Genomic DNA, 18928 nt, shown 5'->3' on the forward strand with positions numbered 1-18928 from the left:
TCCCCATCCAGCCTGACAGAGCTTGAGAAGATCTGCAGAGAAGAATGGGAGAAACTCCCCAATTACAGGTGTCCCAAGCTTGTAGTGTCAAAGGACTGAGTAAAATGGTCCGAATACTTACGTAAATTGTTTTTTAATACATTTGCAAAAACATGTTTTTGCTTTGTTATTATGGGGGTATTGTGTGTAGATTGAGGGGAAAAATACAATTTAATCAATTTGGAATGTGGAAAAAGTCAAGGGGTCTGTATACTTTCTTAAAGCACTGTATGCATCGCTCCACCTTCCTCAAACTCCAGTGCCATACTTTTGTTTACCTTTTGTACCAATGTCTATGGATTATACAAATGTCTCCTGTATTGTTCTGCCCTGTCTATAGATTATACTGATACCCAACTGTAAAAACCTGGAGCTCTTCACTGGTTCTGAGGAAGGTGACATGGTCACAAACAGTGCCTGGGACACCTTCCAGTGCTACAACTGATTAGAGAACAGCCAGAGTGTGGTCAAGACACCTGCCTGGAGAACAGCCAGAGGATGGTCAAGACACCTGCCTGGAGAACAGCCAGAGGATGGTCAAGACACCTGCCTGGAGAACAGCCAGAGGATGGTCAAGACACCTGCCTGGAGAACAGCCAGAGGATGGTCAATACACCTGCCTGGAGAACAGCCAGAGGATGGTCAAGACATCTGTCACAACTGGGATCTAAAGGTATGGCACCACCCTCACAACAGTCACGTATGCTTAATACATACATGTATGCTCATTTATGTGTTTCTTAAAGCGCCAATCAGCAGTTGAAACAAAAGAGTTCTCCTAGCCCGTTTCGTAAAAATCTGAGGGACGGGGCTGGAGAAATGTAACCAGTCAAATTCATAGACAGAGCTATAGATGCAAGGACTGACCATCGGGCCTCCTAAAACCCCATTGGGAGGAGACCGAAGACCTCCAAATGGGTTTTAAGAAGGATGCAAGAGGAAGTGAGGAGTTGAGCAGAGATGAATTGGGACGGGGCTTATGTCATTGTTTTAGGTGGAATCGGATGTTGAATGAAACATTTATTCTGTTTGCACTTATATCTTTACTCTTGTGCTCTTTCCACAGATGACTCTGGCTTGCTGATACCATCTGATCTGATGAGACTGTATGCGATTTGACTCCTGTATTACTGACTCTATTTAATAAAACTTCCAATGTAAAAATATAAACAAGACGATGTAGACTATGGTAGCTCCCAATCAGACAATCACTATAAAAAAATATATGGTTTTCCCTCAGTGAAATGTATGTGCAATGTTTGGTGATTGCATGGTGTTTTTGTCCTCAGTCCTCCTTTTGAATTCTGTGTGTACAGATTAAGTTCTAAAACAACCATCAGAGTCCATCCTCACCTCCTCCATCAGTGCAACGGATTGTCCGGGCTGCTAAGAGGCTCCTGCACGACTCCAGGGCAAGGGAGCGTGCTGGAAAGATAGTCGCCGACCCCTTCCACGTCCTCTTCCAAAGATTCTCCTCTCGCAAACTGTTCAGGTCAAGCGTGACCAAAACCTCCCACCACCTGAACAGTTTCTTTCCCTGTGCTGTGGCTTTCACCAACCGTCCACATGGTCCTCTCATCTATGGACTTTAACTCTGCACCATTATCTCAAAATTGCACATCGCTTATATACATTATTTTACTTTTGTTTAAATTTGTCATTTAGCAGACGCTCTTACGCTGTCCTACACGTAGATTCAGAGCATCCCAAAAATGCTCAATGTGTGACATGTGTGGTGAGTATGCAGGACATGGAAGAACTGGGAAATTTTCATCTTCCAGGAATTGTGTACAGAGCCTTGCGACATGGGGCCATGCATTATCATGCTGAAACATGTGATGTCGGCGGATGAATGGCATGACAATGGGCCTCAGGATCTTGTCACGGTATCTCTGTATATTCAAATTGCCATAGATAAAATGCAATTGTGTTCGTTGTCCGTAGCGTATGCCTGCCTATACCATAAACCCACCGCCACCATGGGGCACGCTGTTCACAATGTTGATGTCAGCAAACCGCTCGCCCACACAACGCCATACACGCTGCCTGCCATCTGTCCGGTACTGTTGAAACCGGCATTAATCCGTAAAGAGCACACTTCTCCAGCGTGCCAGTGGCCATCGAAGGTAAACATTTGACCACTGAAGTCTGTTACGACGCTGACCTGCAGTCAGGTCAAAACCCTGGTGAGGTCGAAGTACAGGCAGATGAGTATCCCTGAGACAGTTTGTGCAGAAATTCTTCAGATGTGCAAACCCACAGTTTCATCGGCTGTCTGGGTGGCTGGTCTCAGACAATCCCACAGGTGAAGCCGGATGTGGAGGTCCGGGGCTGGCATGGTTACACATGGTATGCGGTTGTGAGGCCGGTTGGATGTACTGCCAAATTCTCGAAAACAACATTGGAGGTGGCTTATGGTAGAGAAATGAACATTCAATTATATGGCAACAGCTCTGTTGGACTTTCCTGCAGTCAGCATGCCAATTGCAAAACTGTGTCATTGTGTTGTGACAAAACTGCATATTTGAAAGTGGCCTTTTATTGTTCCCAGCACAAGACACACCTGTGTAATGATCATGCTGTTTAAATCAGCTTCTTGATATGCCACATGTCAGGTGGATGGATCATCTTGGCAAAGGAGAAATGCTCACTAACAGGGATAAAGAAATTTGCTAAAAAAAAATGTATAAATAAGCTTTTAGAACAAATCTCTGGGATCTTTGATTTCAAGTCATGAAAAATGGACACCCCCTTCAAATTAGTGGAGTCGGCCATTTCAGCCACACCCATTGTTGACAGGTGTATAAAAATTGACATCCATGCATCCACACATCCATGTGATTTCCACAGTCAAACATTTGGCAGTAAAATGGCCTTACTGAAGAGCTCAGTGACTTTCAATGTGGCAGAGTCATAGGACACCACCATTCCAACGAGTGAGTTCGTAAATGTTTTTCCCTGCTAGACACCTGTTATCTGTAAGTGCTGTTATTGTGAAGTTGAAACGTCTAGAAGCAACAACGGCTCAGCCGCGAAGTGGTAGGCCACACAAGCAAACAGAACAGGACTGCCAACGTGCGTATATATAAAAAACAAAAAACATTTTAAATTGGTCCTCGGTTGCAACACTCACTACCGGGTTCCAAACTGCCTCTGGAAGCAATGTCAGCACAACAATTGTTCATTGGGAGGTTCATGAAATGGGTTTCCATGGCCGAGCAGCCGCACACAAGCCTAAGATCACCATGCGCAATGCCAAGCATTGTTTGGAGTGGTTAAAAGCTCACCACCATTGGACTTTGGAGCAGTGGAAAAGCGCTCTCTTGAGTGATGAATCACACTTCAACATCTGGCACTCCGACGGATTAATCTGGTTTTGGTGGATGCCAGGAGAACGCTACCTGCATAGTGCCAACTGTAAAGTTTGGTGGAGGAGGAAGAATGGTCTGGGGCTGTTTTCCATGGTTTGGACTAGTACCCTTAGTTCCAGTGAAGGTAAATCTTAACCCTACAGCATACAATGATATTCTAGACGATTCTGTGCTTCCAACTTTGTGGCAACAGTTTGGGGACAGCCCTTTCCTGTTTCAGCATGACAATGCCCCTGCACACAAAGCGAGGTCCACACAAAAATGGTTTGTCGAGAGTTTAGCATACTACAGTCATCAGGGTACTAGCTCTAGTGTGAATGTGGAGTGAATGTGAGTTGAGTTGTCCAGTTCTGTGTAAGCAGACTCCCCCCCCCCATCTATAACGTTATCCAGGGGTTCAGTCCACCACCCATCTATAACGTTATCCAGGGGTTCCGTCCACCACCCATCTATAACGTTATCCAGGGGTTCGGTCCACCACCACCCATCTTAGTCTCGGAGTACTACTAATAATATGAGTGTTATTGAACACGGGGTGTTTGATATGTATAGGAAGTAGCAGTCTATAGGCATTTCTGAATTGTCTATGTGGTCTGGGACCACTGTCTCTGGGAGGATAGAACTGTTGAAGAAACATAGATGCACATGGAGTGGATGTGAATACCTAAGTATAGTTATATAAAGGAAAATAATGAATACCCCAACCAGCTCTATGTGTAAGCTGGGTTATGACTTTACACCCCCTGCTATATTGAGGATAAAGAATTAGCTGTCTAACAGACTCCCATTCTGGACCCATATAGCCGCTCCAGCAGACTCCCATTCCGGACCCATATAGCCGCTCCAGCAGGCTCCCATTCTGGACCCATATAGCCGCTCCAGCAGACTCCCATTCTGGACCCATATAGCCGCTCCAGCAGGCTCCCATTCTGGACCCATATAGCCGCTCCAGCAGACTCCCATTGTGGACCCATATAGCCGCTCCAGCAGACTCCCATTGTGGACCCATATAGCCGCTCCAGCAGACTCCCATTTTGGACCCATATAGCCGCGTCAGCAGACTCCCATTTTGGACCCATATAGCCGCTCCAGCAGACTCCCATTCTGGACCCATATAGCCGCTCCAGCAGACTCCCATTGTGGACCCATATAGCCGCTCCAGCAGACTCCCATTCTGGACCCATATAGCCGCTCCAGCAGGCTCCCATTCTGGACCCATATAGCCGCTCCAGCAGGCTCCCATTCTGGACCCATATAGCCGCTCCAGCAGGCTCCCATTCTGGACCCATATAGCCGCTCCAGCAGGCTCCCATTCTGGACCCATATAGCCGCTCCAGCAGGCTCCCATTCTGGACCCATATAGCCGCTCCAGCAGGCTCCCATTCTGGACCCATATAGCCGCTCCAGCAGGCTCCCATTTTGGACCCATATAGCCGCTCCAGCAGACTCCCATTCTGGACCCATATAGCCACTCCAGCAGACTCCCATTCTGGACCCATATAGCCGCTCCAGCAGACTCCCATTGTGGACCCATATAGCCGCTCCAGCAGACTCCCATTGTGGACCCATATAGCCGCTCCAGCAGACTCCCATTTTGGACCCATATAGCCGCGTCAGCAGACTCCCATTTTGGACCCATATAGCCGCTCCAGCAGACTCCCATTCTGGACCCATATAGCCGCTCCAGCAGACTCCCATTGTGGACCCATATAGCCGCTCCAGCAGACTCCCATTCTGGACCCATATAGCCGCTCCAGCAGACTCCCATTCTGGACCCATATAGCCGCTCCAGCAGACTCCCATTCTGGACCCATATAGCCGCTCCAGCAGACTCCCATTCTGGATCCATATAGCCGCTCCAGCAGACTCCCATTCTGGACCCATATAGCCGCTCCAGCAGGCTCCCATTCTGAAAAAAAACTCAGCCTCACCTGTATTCTTCATGCCCCTATGAGGCACACCTGCTGTGTACACAAAAACTAGGTTCACTTTGTTGCCTCCCGCTGCTGCCTTTGGACAGATATTATTCAGAATAGGCCCACTCTTCAGTACATTGATAAGAGAAACGAGAGAAGGAGATGAAGTGATTTACGAACTGGTGCGGCCGAGCCAAGGTCCTCTAAATCATGAAACCCTGGATTTTACCCTAACACAAATGTTTAATCTGAATGAGGGAAGGCAGGAAGGAGACAGGAGAGGAGGGAAGGAAGGAAGAAGAAAGAGAGAGAGCGACAGAGGGGGAGAAAAGAGACAGAAGAGCAAGAGGAAGGGAGAGAGAGGGAAAGCAGAACTAATGCTGAAATCAGAGAACAGAATAACACTGATGTGACAGTTAACTCAAGTGTGTGCCATCAGTGGACGGTGGCCACCGGCGGGGACTGTATGTTTTAATAATGTCTACAGTAAACATGTGAGAGACATGGCAACTCACCTACTAGAAAAACACTGATGGCTTGAGAGAAGAAGCAGTGATTTGGGTATCTGCAAAAGTCACACACACACACTCAATTGCCAACGAGCAATTTCCCTGACAGTGGGAGAGAAATGACAGTGATAGAGACATTAGGGTTGATATCAGGAAGCAACAGGGATCGCCACATCATCCTCTGAACGTTCACAACAAAGTTTAGGCTGCAGTGGGGCTGAGCAATGACCAGGCACGTGTGTGTATATGAAGGTGTGGGAACGGGATCAGTGTCAAACCAACACTTCTGCCTTTGCTTCTCTCCAACTGATGGCCACGTTTTCCTAATGCCTCAAAAGCCCTTCATTGCATTACCACTGTACATAACCCAGCCGCATTCCATCCGCCACGTCGTCATTCGCTGCTACGGCACGATATGTCCCCGGACGTCACACTCGCCGTGGCTGGAGGCATTAAATCCAGATGGGTAGAATGATTAGCGCTACAGCGGGGTGGATGCAAATGAAAATCCAACACTTATTCCAGGCCTCAGAAATGCGCTATCTATAATTGGTTCCTGCTCAGTGAACTCTTGCCTGGCCCCTTAGGGGGAACCTGCATCTTTTAAAGCCCCAAGCACAAAGCTCTGGCGTTTGGCTGTGGGCGAGGGGAATCCCTTCTGGAGCATGCAGTCAGAGACCTGTGCATTAATCAGGAGCCCCAGATGATCTGCCCTCTAACCAGGGCTGGGACTTTAAGACTTGCCCCCCCCCCCTTTACCCATAGACACCATTGGACAGTAAACAGCTGGGAGGCATGATCTGATTCACCCACTGTTTCCTCATGTAAAGACTGAACACCAGTGCTGCCAGTACACACAGTACTCTGGTCTGTGTAGTTTTACTCTGGTCCGTGTATGATGGTCTGTGTATGATGGGTTGTGTAGTTTCACTCTGGTCTGTGTAGTTTCACTCTGGTCTGTGTAGTTTCACTCTGGTCTGTGTAGTTTCACTCTGGTCTGTGTATGATGGGTTGTGTAGTTTCACTCTGGTCTGTGTATGATGGGTTGTGTAGTTTCACTCTGGTCTGTGTATGATGGGTTGTGTAGTTTCACTCTGATAGCACAGCAGCTACATACTCATTTTGTGTTTTTAAAGGATTGTTATCATTTTTGACAGTAAGCTGGATACAGAGAGGGAGACAGTAGGGGAATAGACAGAGAGTGGCATGGCACCAGGGGGCATATGTGGTCCACAGTCAGGCGCTTAAAGGCAGAGGTGCACATCCTCATTCCATTACCTACATGATATCTCTTCAGAGGTGCACACCCTCATTCCATTACCTACATGTTATATCTCTTCAGAGGCACACACCCTCATTCCATTACCTACGTTATATCTCTCCAGAGGCGCACACCCTCATTCCATTACCTACATGATATATCTCTTCAGAGGCACACACCCTCATTCCATTACCTACATGATATCTCTCTTCAGAGGTGCACACCCTCATTCCATTACCCACATGATATATCACTTCAGAGGTGCACACCCTCATTCCATTACCTACATGATATATATCTTCAGAGGCACACACTCTCATTTTATTGAACAATGGCCGACACCGGTAGTTACCAGCGAGGGAGAATGGATGGGAAGCTTAAAGCTGCAACATGTAACTTTTTGGGCGATCAAATTCACATAGAAAATATATATAGTTATAGCAGTAGAGGTGTGTGGGTAAAATCATTGGGGAAGCCAAGCCCCCCGCGTTGTTAATTCATATGCCTTGCGACCGTGACAAAACGACTGTGGCAGAATAAATTTAACCACACCTGTTTATCACAAAACCGGATAGCAACCTCTGTCCAGTCAAGTCCACAAAGCATATAGCATGTACATTAACAGACAGTTACATGACCTATAGCTTGGTCAAGCAAGTTAATGTTTCCGACATTTTCGGACAACTAAACCGCTATTGACTTAGAACCACTGAGAGTTACAGCAAGTCGTAAAGAAAACAAGAGCCGCTTCCACTATTCCAGGATCATTTCAACATCAAATCACCTCTGCTTAGTCTAATACAGTGACAACTAAAAGATACCAAAAACAAATGTAGTTCAAATCAACATAAGCTAAATATGTGTCTGTCCATGGTTCTGATTTCTGTGTGCGTGCGTATTCATAGGCAACGTTAGCTAGTTAACATTAGCCTTCTACATCTAGCTACATATTGAACTAACATCCTCTCAGGCCAGAGGCACAACAATGTAAGAATTAATGGTTGGATCAGAATCGCCGTTATAATCATTAGCCAGTACGGAGAATTAAGTAAAACCACAAGTCCAAATCCCTATCTCCATCATGGCTAATTTAAGAAAAAGGCCAATTTTAGCTACCCACCAGAGGACAACACAACGAGATGGAACAATTCAAGTGACACCAAATCCAAGCCGGCTTCCCTTGACACTTTTTTTTTTTTTTTTTTTTTTTTTTGGTGCTCCAGGACCATTCAGAGTTGAGCTCACTCAGTTTAGCTCAACGCTGATTGGCACATTTATAAAAAAATAAAAACAATTAAATCAAGGGAGTCCAGATGCTCGCTGGCTACACTTGCCTTCAATGCTACAGGCAGGAAAATGTCACTCGTTCAAAGCAGACCGTTGGGCTACATGTAGAAAGAGGGGCGTTATTCCGCTCGCTCGGATGCTTTCTCCTGTGAGCTACATTCAGCCTCTTGCGACATGAAGGAAAATTATGAAACGGAGACGAAAGATACATAATTACATTTTGATCTGTCATTCTAATTGAAAGCAAGTCTAAGAACATTAGATCTGTTCTATGTGCAGTGTTTCTATATTTCCCATTTTTAAGTTTAGTTTTTGGGTCTTTTATTTTGTTTTGTACACCAGCTTCTAACAGCTGAAAATACAATATTTTTGTTTATGGAATATATATATTTCAGAGATTTAGATGGTACAATGACTCACACACACACACTAAATTGTAAAGTGTTTTGTCTGTAACATCTTTGTCGTTACAGTATGTGTGTCAGACCCCAGTAAGACTAGCTGTCTCCATTGCTGTCGGCTAATAGGGATCCTAATAAATCAAAATCAACACTTGTGCTTGTTTTGTCACAAACTGAAACTAGGCGAATTATCAAGAGTTTTAGCAACCAGGAAATGGCAGAGCGATTTCTGCATAGTACAGCTTTAACCAGAGGAGATGGGGTCTGAATTAAAGGCCCCGGTCAGAGGGAAGGGAAATGCAAGATTGCTTAGCCTGCTGGACTGTGACATTAACAGGTGAAATGGCCACATTCTCACACATATGTATGGTAAGCCTTGACAAAAGACATTTGTGTTGACTCAGATGAGATGACTGCCTCAGACACTATGGTTCCTCTGAATAGAAATGTTAAATCAAACAAAATGATGGTTATTCATAAGACGCCACCATTTGGCGGTATGTGGCTTGTTACCTATCACAATATCATAAAATTGGCTATGTACAGTACAATACATACTGTGGCAGATGGTACTTACATAAAGTAGATGGGGTATCCGCCTTCAAAATACCAGCAGTACTTTTTGGCCTCTATGCACTGCAAGAGGGAGAGAAAGAAAGTAAGTCCATGCTCTTTACACAATGAAAAAATTAATAAATACTCCCTCGTCCCACCCACAGTGCAGACTATGACCTGCCATTGGACAGACCATTTCTCCCACAATGCAGACGGTATGACCTGGCATCGGCTTCAGGCCCACATTTACTAAGTCTCGTTATTTCAGGCTTCAACCAGGTTGTTTAATAACCATTCTCTGTCAATCTAGTGCTAGACGAATCGGCATATGCTCTGGGCTTCACTGTTGAAGAGATGATTTTCTCCGCCTACAGAGAATTGGATAAGAATTTGATACCGTCTTGCGATAAAGAGCGTACCAACAAACCATTTCAGAGCGGCGTGCCATCTGCCTGCATCCCATTACGCCAGGCTTCGTTCATCCCAGGCAGCAGTTGTTTCTTAATCAATACGCCTCGCGGCAACACTACGCAGCTGCCTCCAACCGCCCTCTATCAAAATGCTGACTGAGGCAGTCTCTGTAAAGCGTAAGGCATATTTCAGTTTTATGGCCCTCATAAGATGTGCTTTGTAGCTTAGTAGAGCGCTCTCCATCCGTTCTACACAAAGCAAGGAGCGATAAAAAAAAAAAGAGGCAAGATGAGGAAAAGGAGGATCTGTCCTAGGAGTGCAATGCCACAAGGCCAGGCATAACCTCCAGGGCGTTATGCGCAAGTAATGCTTTTCATTAAAAATGAGGCACCACATTGAAGCTTTGAAAGATAAATGAAACCGCTCTGTTCACATATGAAAATCACATTGGTTATAATACAGTACTGAAACTGGTATGGTTTGCAGTGTCTCGATGATCTGTTTGTCTATGAGCAAATGAACAACCTTTATGGGTCTGTTAACCCATGCAAATATTCTTGCTGTTTTGAATCATACATACAGCTTCTCTCTGGCAGCCCTGGCTTTATGCAACACACAATACAGTCCTCCGCCAAAGTCTCACTGTCGACTCAGTGATATGACAGATGTAGAGTGTAAACAGCATAGTGGATCATACAGTGTTGCCTAACTAAAAACAAAAAAAATGCCCCTTTGCTCTTCAATGTAACCGAAATCCACTGGCCTCCAACATAAAGGCTATAAAGTCAGACATGGGCTGCATCTCAATAGTCTGTGGCTGGCTCAGAATAGGTGACCATGCCCTACTGCGCTCACCTGCCCAGTTGTGGAAAAAAGTCAGACTATTGAGGTGCACCCAAATACATCTCTCAACGAGGTGAGAGATTAACTAAAGAAGACAATGAAGCCTGGCTCGTCTTTGGAGGTGTGGGTGGAGAGGCTTTTATAGAGAAGTGAAAATGGCCGCCAACGGACTGGCTGGAGCAAAATCACGGACGGATGGATGGCAGGCTGAGGTGACATTTTATCCCAGGAGCATCCAGGAATCCCCTTTGTGGTTTGTGTCATGTGTTTTCCCCCACAATGTGTGGCCACAACGGATGTGGGTTCTACCCAATGAGTTATACCCACACACACGGTGAGTGACAAGGGGCGCTGTTTTGAAGCCACCGTGCCTCCCTTTTGGTACACCCCACCAAACATTTGTTTTTGCCATGTTTATTCTATTAGACACCTTAATGCATATATTTTTTATTATGAGCCAATTTTGTCCTTGAAACATTTAATTTAAATACTGTTGGACTCCATTCATTCCTATGGAGGACTGCTTCTTCAGAGGAATGCCATTAGAGACAACCGGTGGCTTCAAAGCCTCTCATTGGCCAATACATAGTGTCAGCAATACAGGGTTTATACACACACACACACACACACACACACAAAAGAAAATACAAACGCAATTTCAACAATTTTACTGAGTTACAGCTCCTAAGAAAATCAGTCAATTTAAATAGGCCCTAAACTATGGATTTCACATGACTGGGAATACAGATATGCATCTGTTGGTCACAGATACCTTAAAAAAGGTAGGGATGTGGATCAGAAAACCAGTCAGGATCTGGTGTGACCCCCATTTGCCTCATGCAGCATCTCCTTCACATAGAGTTGTTCAGGCTGTTGATTGTGACATGTGGAATGTTGTCCCACTCCTCTTCAATGGCTGTGCGAAGCTCCCGGATATTGGCGGTAACTGGAACACATTGATCCAGAGCATCCTAAACATGCTCAATGGGTGACATGTCTGGTGAGTATGCAGGCCATAGAAGAACTGGGACATTTTCAGCTTCCAGGAATTGTGTACAGATCCTTGCGACATGCGGCCGTGCATTATCATGCTGAAACATGAGGTGATGGCGGCGGATGAATGGCATGACAATGGGCCTCAGGATCTCGTCACGGTATCTCTGTGCATTCAAATTGCCGTCAATAAAATGCAATTGTGTTCGTTGTCCATAGCTTATGCCTGCCCATACCATCACCCCACCACGGGTCACTCTGTTCAAAACGTTGCCATCAGCAAACCGCTTGCCCACACTACGCCATACACACTGTCTGCCAACTGCCCGGTACAGTTGAAATCAGGATTTATCTGTGAAGAGCACACTTCTCCAGCGTGCCAGTGGCCATCGAAGGTGAGCATTTGCCCACTGAATTGCAGTTAGGTCAAGACCCTGGTGATGACGATGAACATAAAGCTTCCTTAAGACAGTTTGACAATTTGTTCAGAAATTATTTGGTTGTGCAATCCCACAGTTTCATCAGTTGTATGGGCAGCTGGTCTCATCAGATGATCCCGCAGGTGAAGGTGGTTGACGCGGAGGTCCTGGGCTGGCATGGTTATACGTGGTCTTCGGTTGCGAGGCCGGTTGGACATACTGCCAAATTCTCTAAAACGACGGCTTATGGTAGAGAAATCAACATTCAATTATCTGGAAACAGCTCCAGTGGACATTCCTGCAGTCAGCATGCCAATTGCACGCTCCCTCAAAACATCTATAGCATTGTGTTGAGTGATAGAACTAGACATTTTAGTGGCCTTTTATTTTCCCCAGCACAAGGTGCCACTGTGTAATGATCATGCTGTTTAATCATCTTCTTGATCTGCCACACCTGTCAGGTGGGTGGATTATCTTGGCAAAGGAAAAATGCTCACTAACAGGGATATAAACAAATTTGTGCTCAAAACTTGAGCGAATACTACACTACCCCACACAACACATCCCTACCCAAGCTTAAGGTGCTTAAAGTACTTGAAGTTGGCACTCTCAAATATGTTTATGAAAAATATTAGAAAATTAATTTCCAGGCAGACTACCAAGTTTCATTTTCCCACGGGTTTTGCGCTCTGCTTGCCAGGCGAGCTCGCTCATTCCACCCCCACTCCCACTCAGCCAGGCGTAGGGCTGGGCGGTATACCGTATTTTATGATGCAGAGACCGGTTTGGGTTTTACTTTACGTTTTATACCTGTATTTGAATGTTTGGTTTGTTAAATGTGATACACCATGTGTAATGTCAATTTTTATAGTTTACTTCACTACTTGAGTGATCTCTCTCCGCTCCTTCTCTCCGTGGCACTTTCCACACAGACCTAGCCATGCCCCCTGTCACTCAAGGAGAGCATTTGATGCTCCTCAACCACGAGACACTTGCCTTCAGTCTGCATGGTCAAAGCAGCACATGCAACAATGTTGATGACAACAACACTGTTTTCACTTTGATCCTAATATAAATCCACTAGCGTTCTATAATGACACTATTAGTTTCTGTTTCTTATATCAGCAAACAGCTAGTTTGTCTTTTCTTAGCATGTTGCCCTAAATCTTGTGAGATGCTAATTGTTAGCCGCTAATGCTAATAGCTAGCTAGCTAATAAATGCACTGAGTAAGAGCAAACGTAGCTAGCTAATACAGCCTGATAATACCAGTGATGGTTTAGACCTAAAATCAGCATGTTGTTTGTACAACAGTATCTTCTAAATCAAAGAGGACTATGCAAAGCAAGAATATGTTAGCTACATGAAGTAGATAAGAGAAAACATGCAATGTAGCCAAAGCTTATAGGGTCCCCTAGGAAACACTTATCAACACTTTAGTTCCTACCCTGTCACAATAACTCCTCCCCATGCATTTTAATTCATTGTCATCTCAAACAACACTGTATTCAAAGTGCCCACTATTATATTCTAACTATAGAATTAGAATAGTCATAATATTTCCATGATTCCAACAGTTTTGCTCTAATTCGCAAGTCAAATCACAATTGCAACATTTGGTTAAAAATAAGTCCTATATTATTTGCCCATATCGTGCAGCCCTACGTGGCAGTGTGGAAATTACCTCAATTGAGTAGTGGTGTAAAGTACTTAAGTAAAAATCATTTCAAGTACTACTTAAGTCATATTCTTTTGCTATCTGTACTTTACTATTTTTATTTTTGACAACATTTACTTCACTACATTCCTGAATAAAATACTGTACTTTTTACTCCATACATTTTCCCTGACACCTAAAAGTACTCGTTACATTTTGAATGCTTAGCAGGACAGGAAAATGTTCCAATTCACACACTTGTCAAGAAAACATCCCTGGTCATCTACTACCTCTGATCTGGAATACTCACTAAACACAAATGCTTTGTTTGTAAATTGTCTGACTGTTGGAGTGTGCCCCTGGCTATCCATAAATAAACAAGAAAATAGTGCCATCTGATTTGATTAATAAGGAATTTGAAATGATTTATACTTTTACTTTTGATACTTAAGTACATTTTAACAATTACATTTACTTTTGATACTTAAGTATATTTAAAAACCAAATACTTTTAGACTTTTGCTCAAGTAGTATTTTACTGGGTGACTCACTTAACGCATCTTTACTTTTATTCAAGTATGACAACTGGGTATTTTTTCCACCACCGCAATTGAGTGCAGGAAATGCAGAAATGATAAAAGTGCTGAAATTTGTTTTGGTTGAATTGAACAGTATTAACCAATCAGAATGGAGAAAGAATGTATGTGTTTCCACCCTAGGATCACTCACAACTCATAAAGCAAATGTACAACTTTAACTATTCAATAATACTGTCATAACGTCCATTTAAAAAAAAAAAATGTAAATACTGTGATATAATATTTGGGCCATATCGCCCAGCCCTAGCCAGGCGAGTACAGAACTGACTGATTAGGCGCCGCCACATGTCATATCGATACCTAAAATGCAAATGTAGAATCAATCCTGCCTTTTGTGTGTAAGGAACATTTTGGGGATCTTTTATTTCAGCTCATAAAACATGGGACAAACACTTTACGTGTTGCGTTCAGAGTAGATCACTGGTTCTACCGCTTAACGACCCTAGGATGTTTCCTAGCTCTCACCACCAGAGAAGGGGGACAGTCATTGAAGGTTGGGACTAGGGCCATACAATTGAGCATTTGGCAGGGGGTCGGCTGTTGGGAAGAATGGACAATACGGGGACACCCTGGCAGGGAAGCCCTGGCAGGGAAGCCCTGGCAGGGAGAGGGCCGCCATGGTTGGAACAAACTGCCTGTTTGTGGGACCAAACTCCCCACTGTGGCACTGCCAAACAGCAGGGTCCACAGCTACTACAGAGCTGTGGAGCTGAGACCCCTTCAGATACCCAGGCAACCACAAAGACCACAACACTCCCACTGCACACGCTTAGTTAAAGCAGGGGAGTTTGCAAATATGTTAAATTGTCCCTCTAATGTAGTATCTGAAGACCTGCAGAGCGTCAGTTGCTTGGTCGGCTATTTTCTCTGTAGCTGAAGGCCCAACCGAGTGAGTGACCGTTATACAACAGAAAAACTGCGGCATCCTGCTTGGTTTTGTCCCAGATGGGCCTGGATTTTGGGAGGACAAGTGTTATTTGTTTAGGAGTATAACTGCCTCTTTATATTCAGCCTCAGCCATTTGAAGCCTTTTAAAGTGATAAAAATACTCCAGAGATTTTATTCACTCACAGTTGACGCGATCGGACAGTTTTATGGCTGGTTTTATGTAAAGTAAAGTGGGGAAATCCATCAAAAGAGGATCACAAAGCTAATTTGCCATCCAAAAGGATTATTAAATTATTTTAAAACTACTGCATTAATCCAACCAGTCATTCATTAGTCATATCATATCACTGTACTGTAGCTGGGTCATAAATCATAGACAATGGAGGTAGAGTCATAATGGTAAGACTACTATTACATTTACTAGATTATAAAATTGTCAAGTCAATGAGATACTGTTTGACTCACGACAACCAACCTCAGTTGTGATCATATACATTTTTAAAATGTAGCCATGACCTTGCATGTCCCTACTCCTACTCCCCCCATACTGAAAGTCATACCCAACAGTATTCCAAAATACCTCGGTATACCAACCAAGCCCAGACCGAACCCCTCTTTGTTGTCATACTGCCAACAATACAATTCCGCAACCAAATATATAACAAAACTGGCCCTCCACGTTTCAAGACATTGACCAAGCCAAGACATTTTTTTCTTCTTTTTTTCGTACTGGCCCCCGTGGGAATCGAACCCACAACCCTGGCGTTGCAAACACCATGCTCTACCAACTTAGCCACAGGGAATCCACTAGGCTACCCCACTAGGCTACCCTGCCACCTCTACACTCTAACCACTAGGCTACCCTACCGCCCCAATGTGACAGTGGAAGCTAGCTGAAGCGGTGGTGATAACCCAGAATTTATCCTAATACCTCTGATCAGTTTAGAACTATAATACAAGATGAGGTACAATCCCCTCAAGGAACACCCATTGTTGAATAAGATCTAGTGGGGTCTCCTCCCTCTAATGCTATTCTGGTAGTCGAATTGTGAAGATATACAGTAGCCCCTATCTATTGGAATCCAAAGTAACAAAGAGCCCAATACTGTAGGGTATGCTTTTTTGGCTATAAGATACAAACGTCATACTGGAAACATCAAAACATGTACACTCGATTTCTGCTGAGTCAAAAGCTTACAAAACCATAATAGCGCCTTCTACAAAGATGAGCCCGTGAGGAAGGCAGTCCATGCTTAAGCTCTTATCCAGCTCTCTCCCAGTCACAGAACTGCTATCTTAGTGCCAGAGAGTGTTAGGGAAGTTAATGCAGCCACACCCTGGGGGGGGGACAGTGACCTTCCAGCATGGAGAGGCTGACTCGTCTCATATAGTCGCTGAACCGCAAACCCTCCAGCACCGCAGAACCTGACACCTCCAGCACCGCAGAACCTGACACCTCCAGCACCGCAGAACCTGACACCTCCAGCACCACAGAACCTGACACCTCCAGCACCGCAGAACCTGACACCTTCAGCACCCCAGAAGCTTCTGGTCACATTCCTGCCGGGGAGCTTTCCACTGCCATGTTATACTGTCATAGTGAGCCGGCCAGGCGAGGTTCATCTCAAAACTAACCTGCCACTTTAAAAATGTATAGCCAGTCTCTCTCTCCCGCCCCCCTCGAAAAGGAGTCCATGACCAAGCACATCATCTGATATGCCTTTCCAACTAAGCACCCAAAGACATTTGACAATTGAGTTGAGCACACCAATTCTGGATTCATGACCAAGCAAAGCTTAGTTATTGCAGCCTGCACCTAGACTTTTTCCCTACTTGACTTATTTACTTGATTAAATAAAGACAGCATTTCAATTTCAGTGGTAATCATACATTTTCTTATGCTGAGATTTTACACTTCTTGTGAAGTAGGTTGGTGAAAGTAGATTGGCAGACATGGTAGAATTTGGATATTGCGTGAACTTCAGCGTATGTTTACAGAGTGAACGTTAGTGTCAGTTTGCATGCGTGCTAAACGGTCTGTTTTTGACTAAGCATGGACTAAACCAGCACAAAACCTTGTACATTAGTTACTTTAATAACATAACTGAAATTAAATATTATAGGGCATGAGCATCCTTAGGGTGCTGCTCCCGAGTGGCGCAGCGGTCTAAGGCACTGCACCTCAGTGCTAGAGGCGTCACTACAGACCCTGGTTCAATCCTGGGCTGTATCACAACCAGTCGTGATCGGCGCACAATTGGCCCAGCATCGTCCGGGTTAGGGGAGGCTTTGGCCGAGGAAGGCCGTCATTGTAAATAAGAATTTATTCTTAACTGACTTGCCTAGTTAAATAAATAAAAAATATGAGCCAAGTACATTAGACAGCATGATATCCTGCACAGAGTAAGGTTAAACTGACTTGGCATAATTGAAAAGATAAAAGATCTAGTGTAATGAAAATGAACTCGACAGAAACCAAAACAGGCTTGTTGCAGTGTTATGGATATATCACACAATATGTTTTACTAGGCCATGGCAGATTACAAAACCATTCAAAATTGTTCATTTCTGAAAAATAAGGGGGGAAAAAAATTGTGGAATTGTCTAAAAAAAGTCTTCCAACAATCTTACATTATGATTTTCAGTGGTTCAAGAGGGCAATTCCACATGTATGTTTCTCATACAAATGTGTGGCTCATGAATGAGTTTGTAAGCCTATACCGTCTCCAAATGTTAAAGAAGAGAGATATTGAAAGGGTCATGATAAAGTTAGGAACTCAGGCAGAATCACTTACAGTGATACAGAAATAAAATCGTTTCCTTGCAACCATTTTCGCACTCGATCAGGTCAGTATTAAGTAGATGAAGAGTTCCGTTTTGTTACGGAGGAATGGACAGAAAGACAAAGGGTTAGCCAAATTGCATCATACTGTAGCCTACACTGTATATCATCTGATGGGGGCAGATGCTTCGTTCTTTGAAAATATTGTTAAATATATCCACCATGACAAATTAACAGTAAAGCATCATTCACGTCATAATGTTCTCTTTACCACCATAATTAAAATTCTAATTTTATCAAAAAGGTACATCGTAATCCCATAAAACGCCCGTTATATAGTTGGCAATAGCCGATGTTGTCTAAGGGCTGCTCACCTCTAAAAATACCAAAAACGTCAGGACTATCCCAGGGAGTAGATTCTTCATCTCTCCTTGCCGAATTTCAAACTCCGTTTTGAATGAAAAGATGAACAAAGTCCTTATCACAATGTCGATTTCATTCCACTACAAAACGTTGAGCATCTTCCCGCATCACATACCACCGACGAGCCTTCCCGTAGCCCAGCTGTCAATGCGGGATAGGAGCAGTGACAGCGCCAATGTTAGCTCGAGTTCCTGTTGGTCTACTGGCATTGTTTCCGCGATTAGATCATATCATTTTGAAGCAAAACTGCTCAAAGGAAAGATAAAAAATAAGGTGGTCAATGGCATTATGCAGGCTATCCTAACAGCTGCATTACATTAGGATTTACGGTAATCCACGCCCCCTTTCGCTGACAAACAGCCCGGAAGACACTCCTGTTTAGGTCAATCAAATAAGGTGAATCAAAAGGTTGTCTACTCCTGTCCCTCCCCATAATGCAGTTGAGGAATTCTTGGTTCTGAAAATGTGAAATATGATAACTCGAATGTGTATAATCACAGAGGGAGTGAAGACACCACATGATCTTATATGCAATGAGATTCTCTGACATTTCATCTAGGTGCAGTAGCCTTTTC

At 44.2% G+C, this 18928-nt stretch overlaps 1 protein-coding gene across 1 annotated transcript in view; it reads right to left on the minus strand.

Moving 5' to 3' along the window:
• The window catches only part of LOC106579691 (vesicular, overexpressed in cancer, prosurvival protein 1), a 60359-nt gene extending 41649 nt beyond the window's left edge, over window positions 1–18710 (minus strand). The window contains exons 1-2 of the mRNA XM_014159824.2: window positions 18305–18710; window positions 9362–9420 (exon numbers count right to left, since the gene is read on the minus strand). Coding sequence (XP_014015299.1) covers window positions 9362–9420; window positions 18305–18355 — 110 coding nt within the window. The 5' untranslated portion in view covers window positions 18356–18710. The remainder of the gene's footprint in view (window positions 1–9361; window positions 9421–18304) is intronic.
• Between the last annotated feature and the right edge of the window lie 218 nt (window positions 18711–18928).

Source organism: Salmo salar, chromosome ssa19 (assembly GCF_905237065.1).
Source record: "Salmo salar chromosome ssa19, Ssal_v3.1, whole genome shotgun sequence".
Classification (NCBI taxonomy): Eukaryota; Metazoa; Chordata; class Actinopteri; order Salmoniformes; family Salmonidae; genus Salmo; species Salmo salar.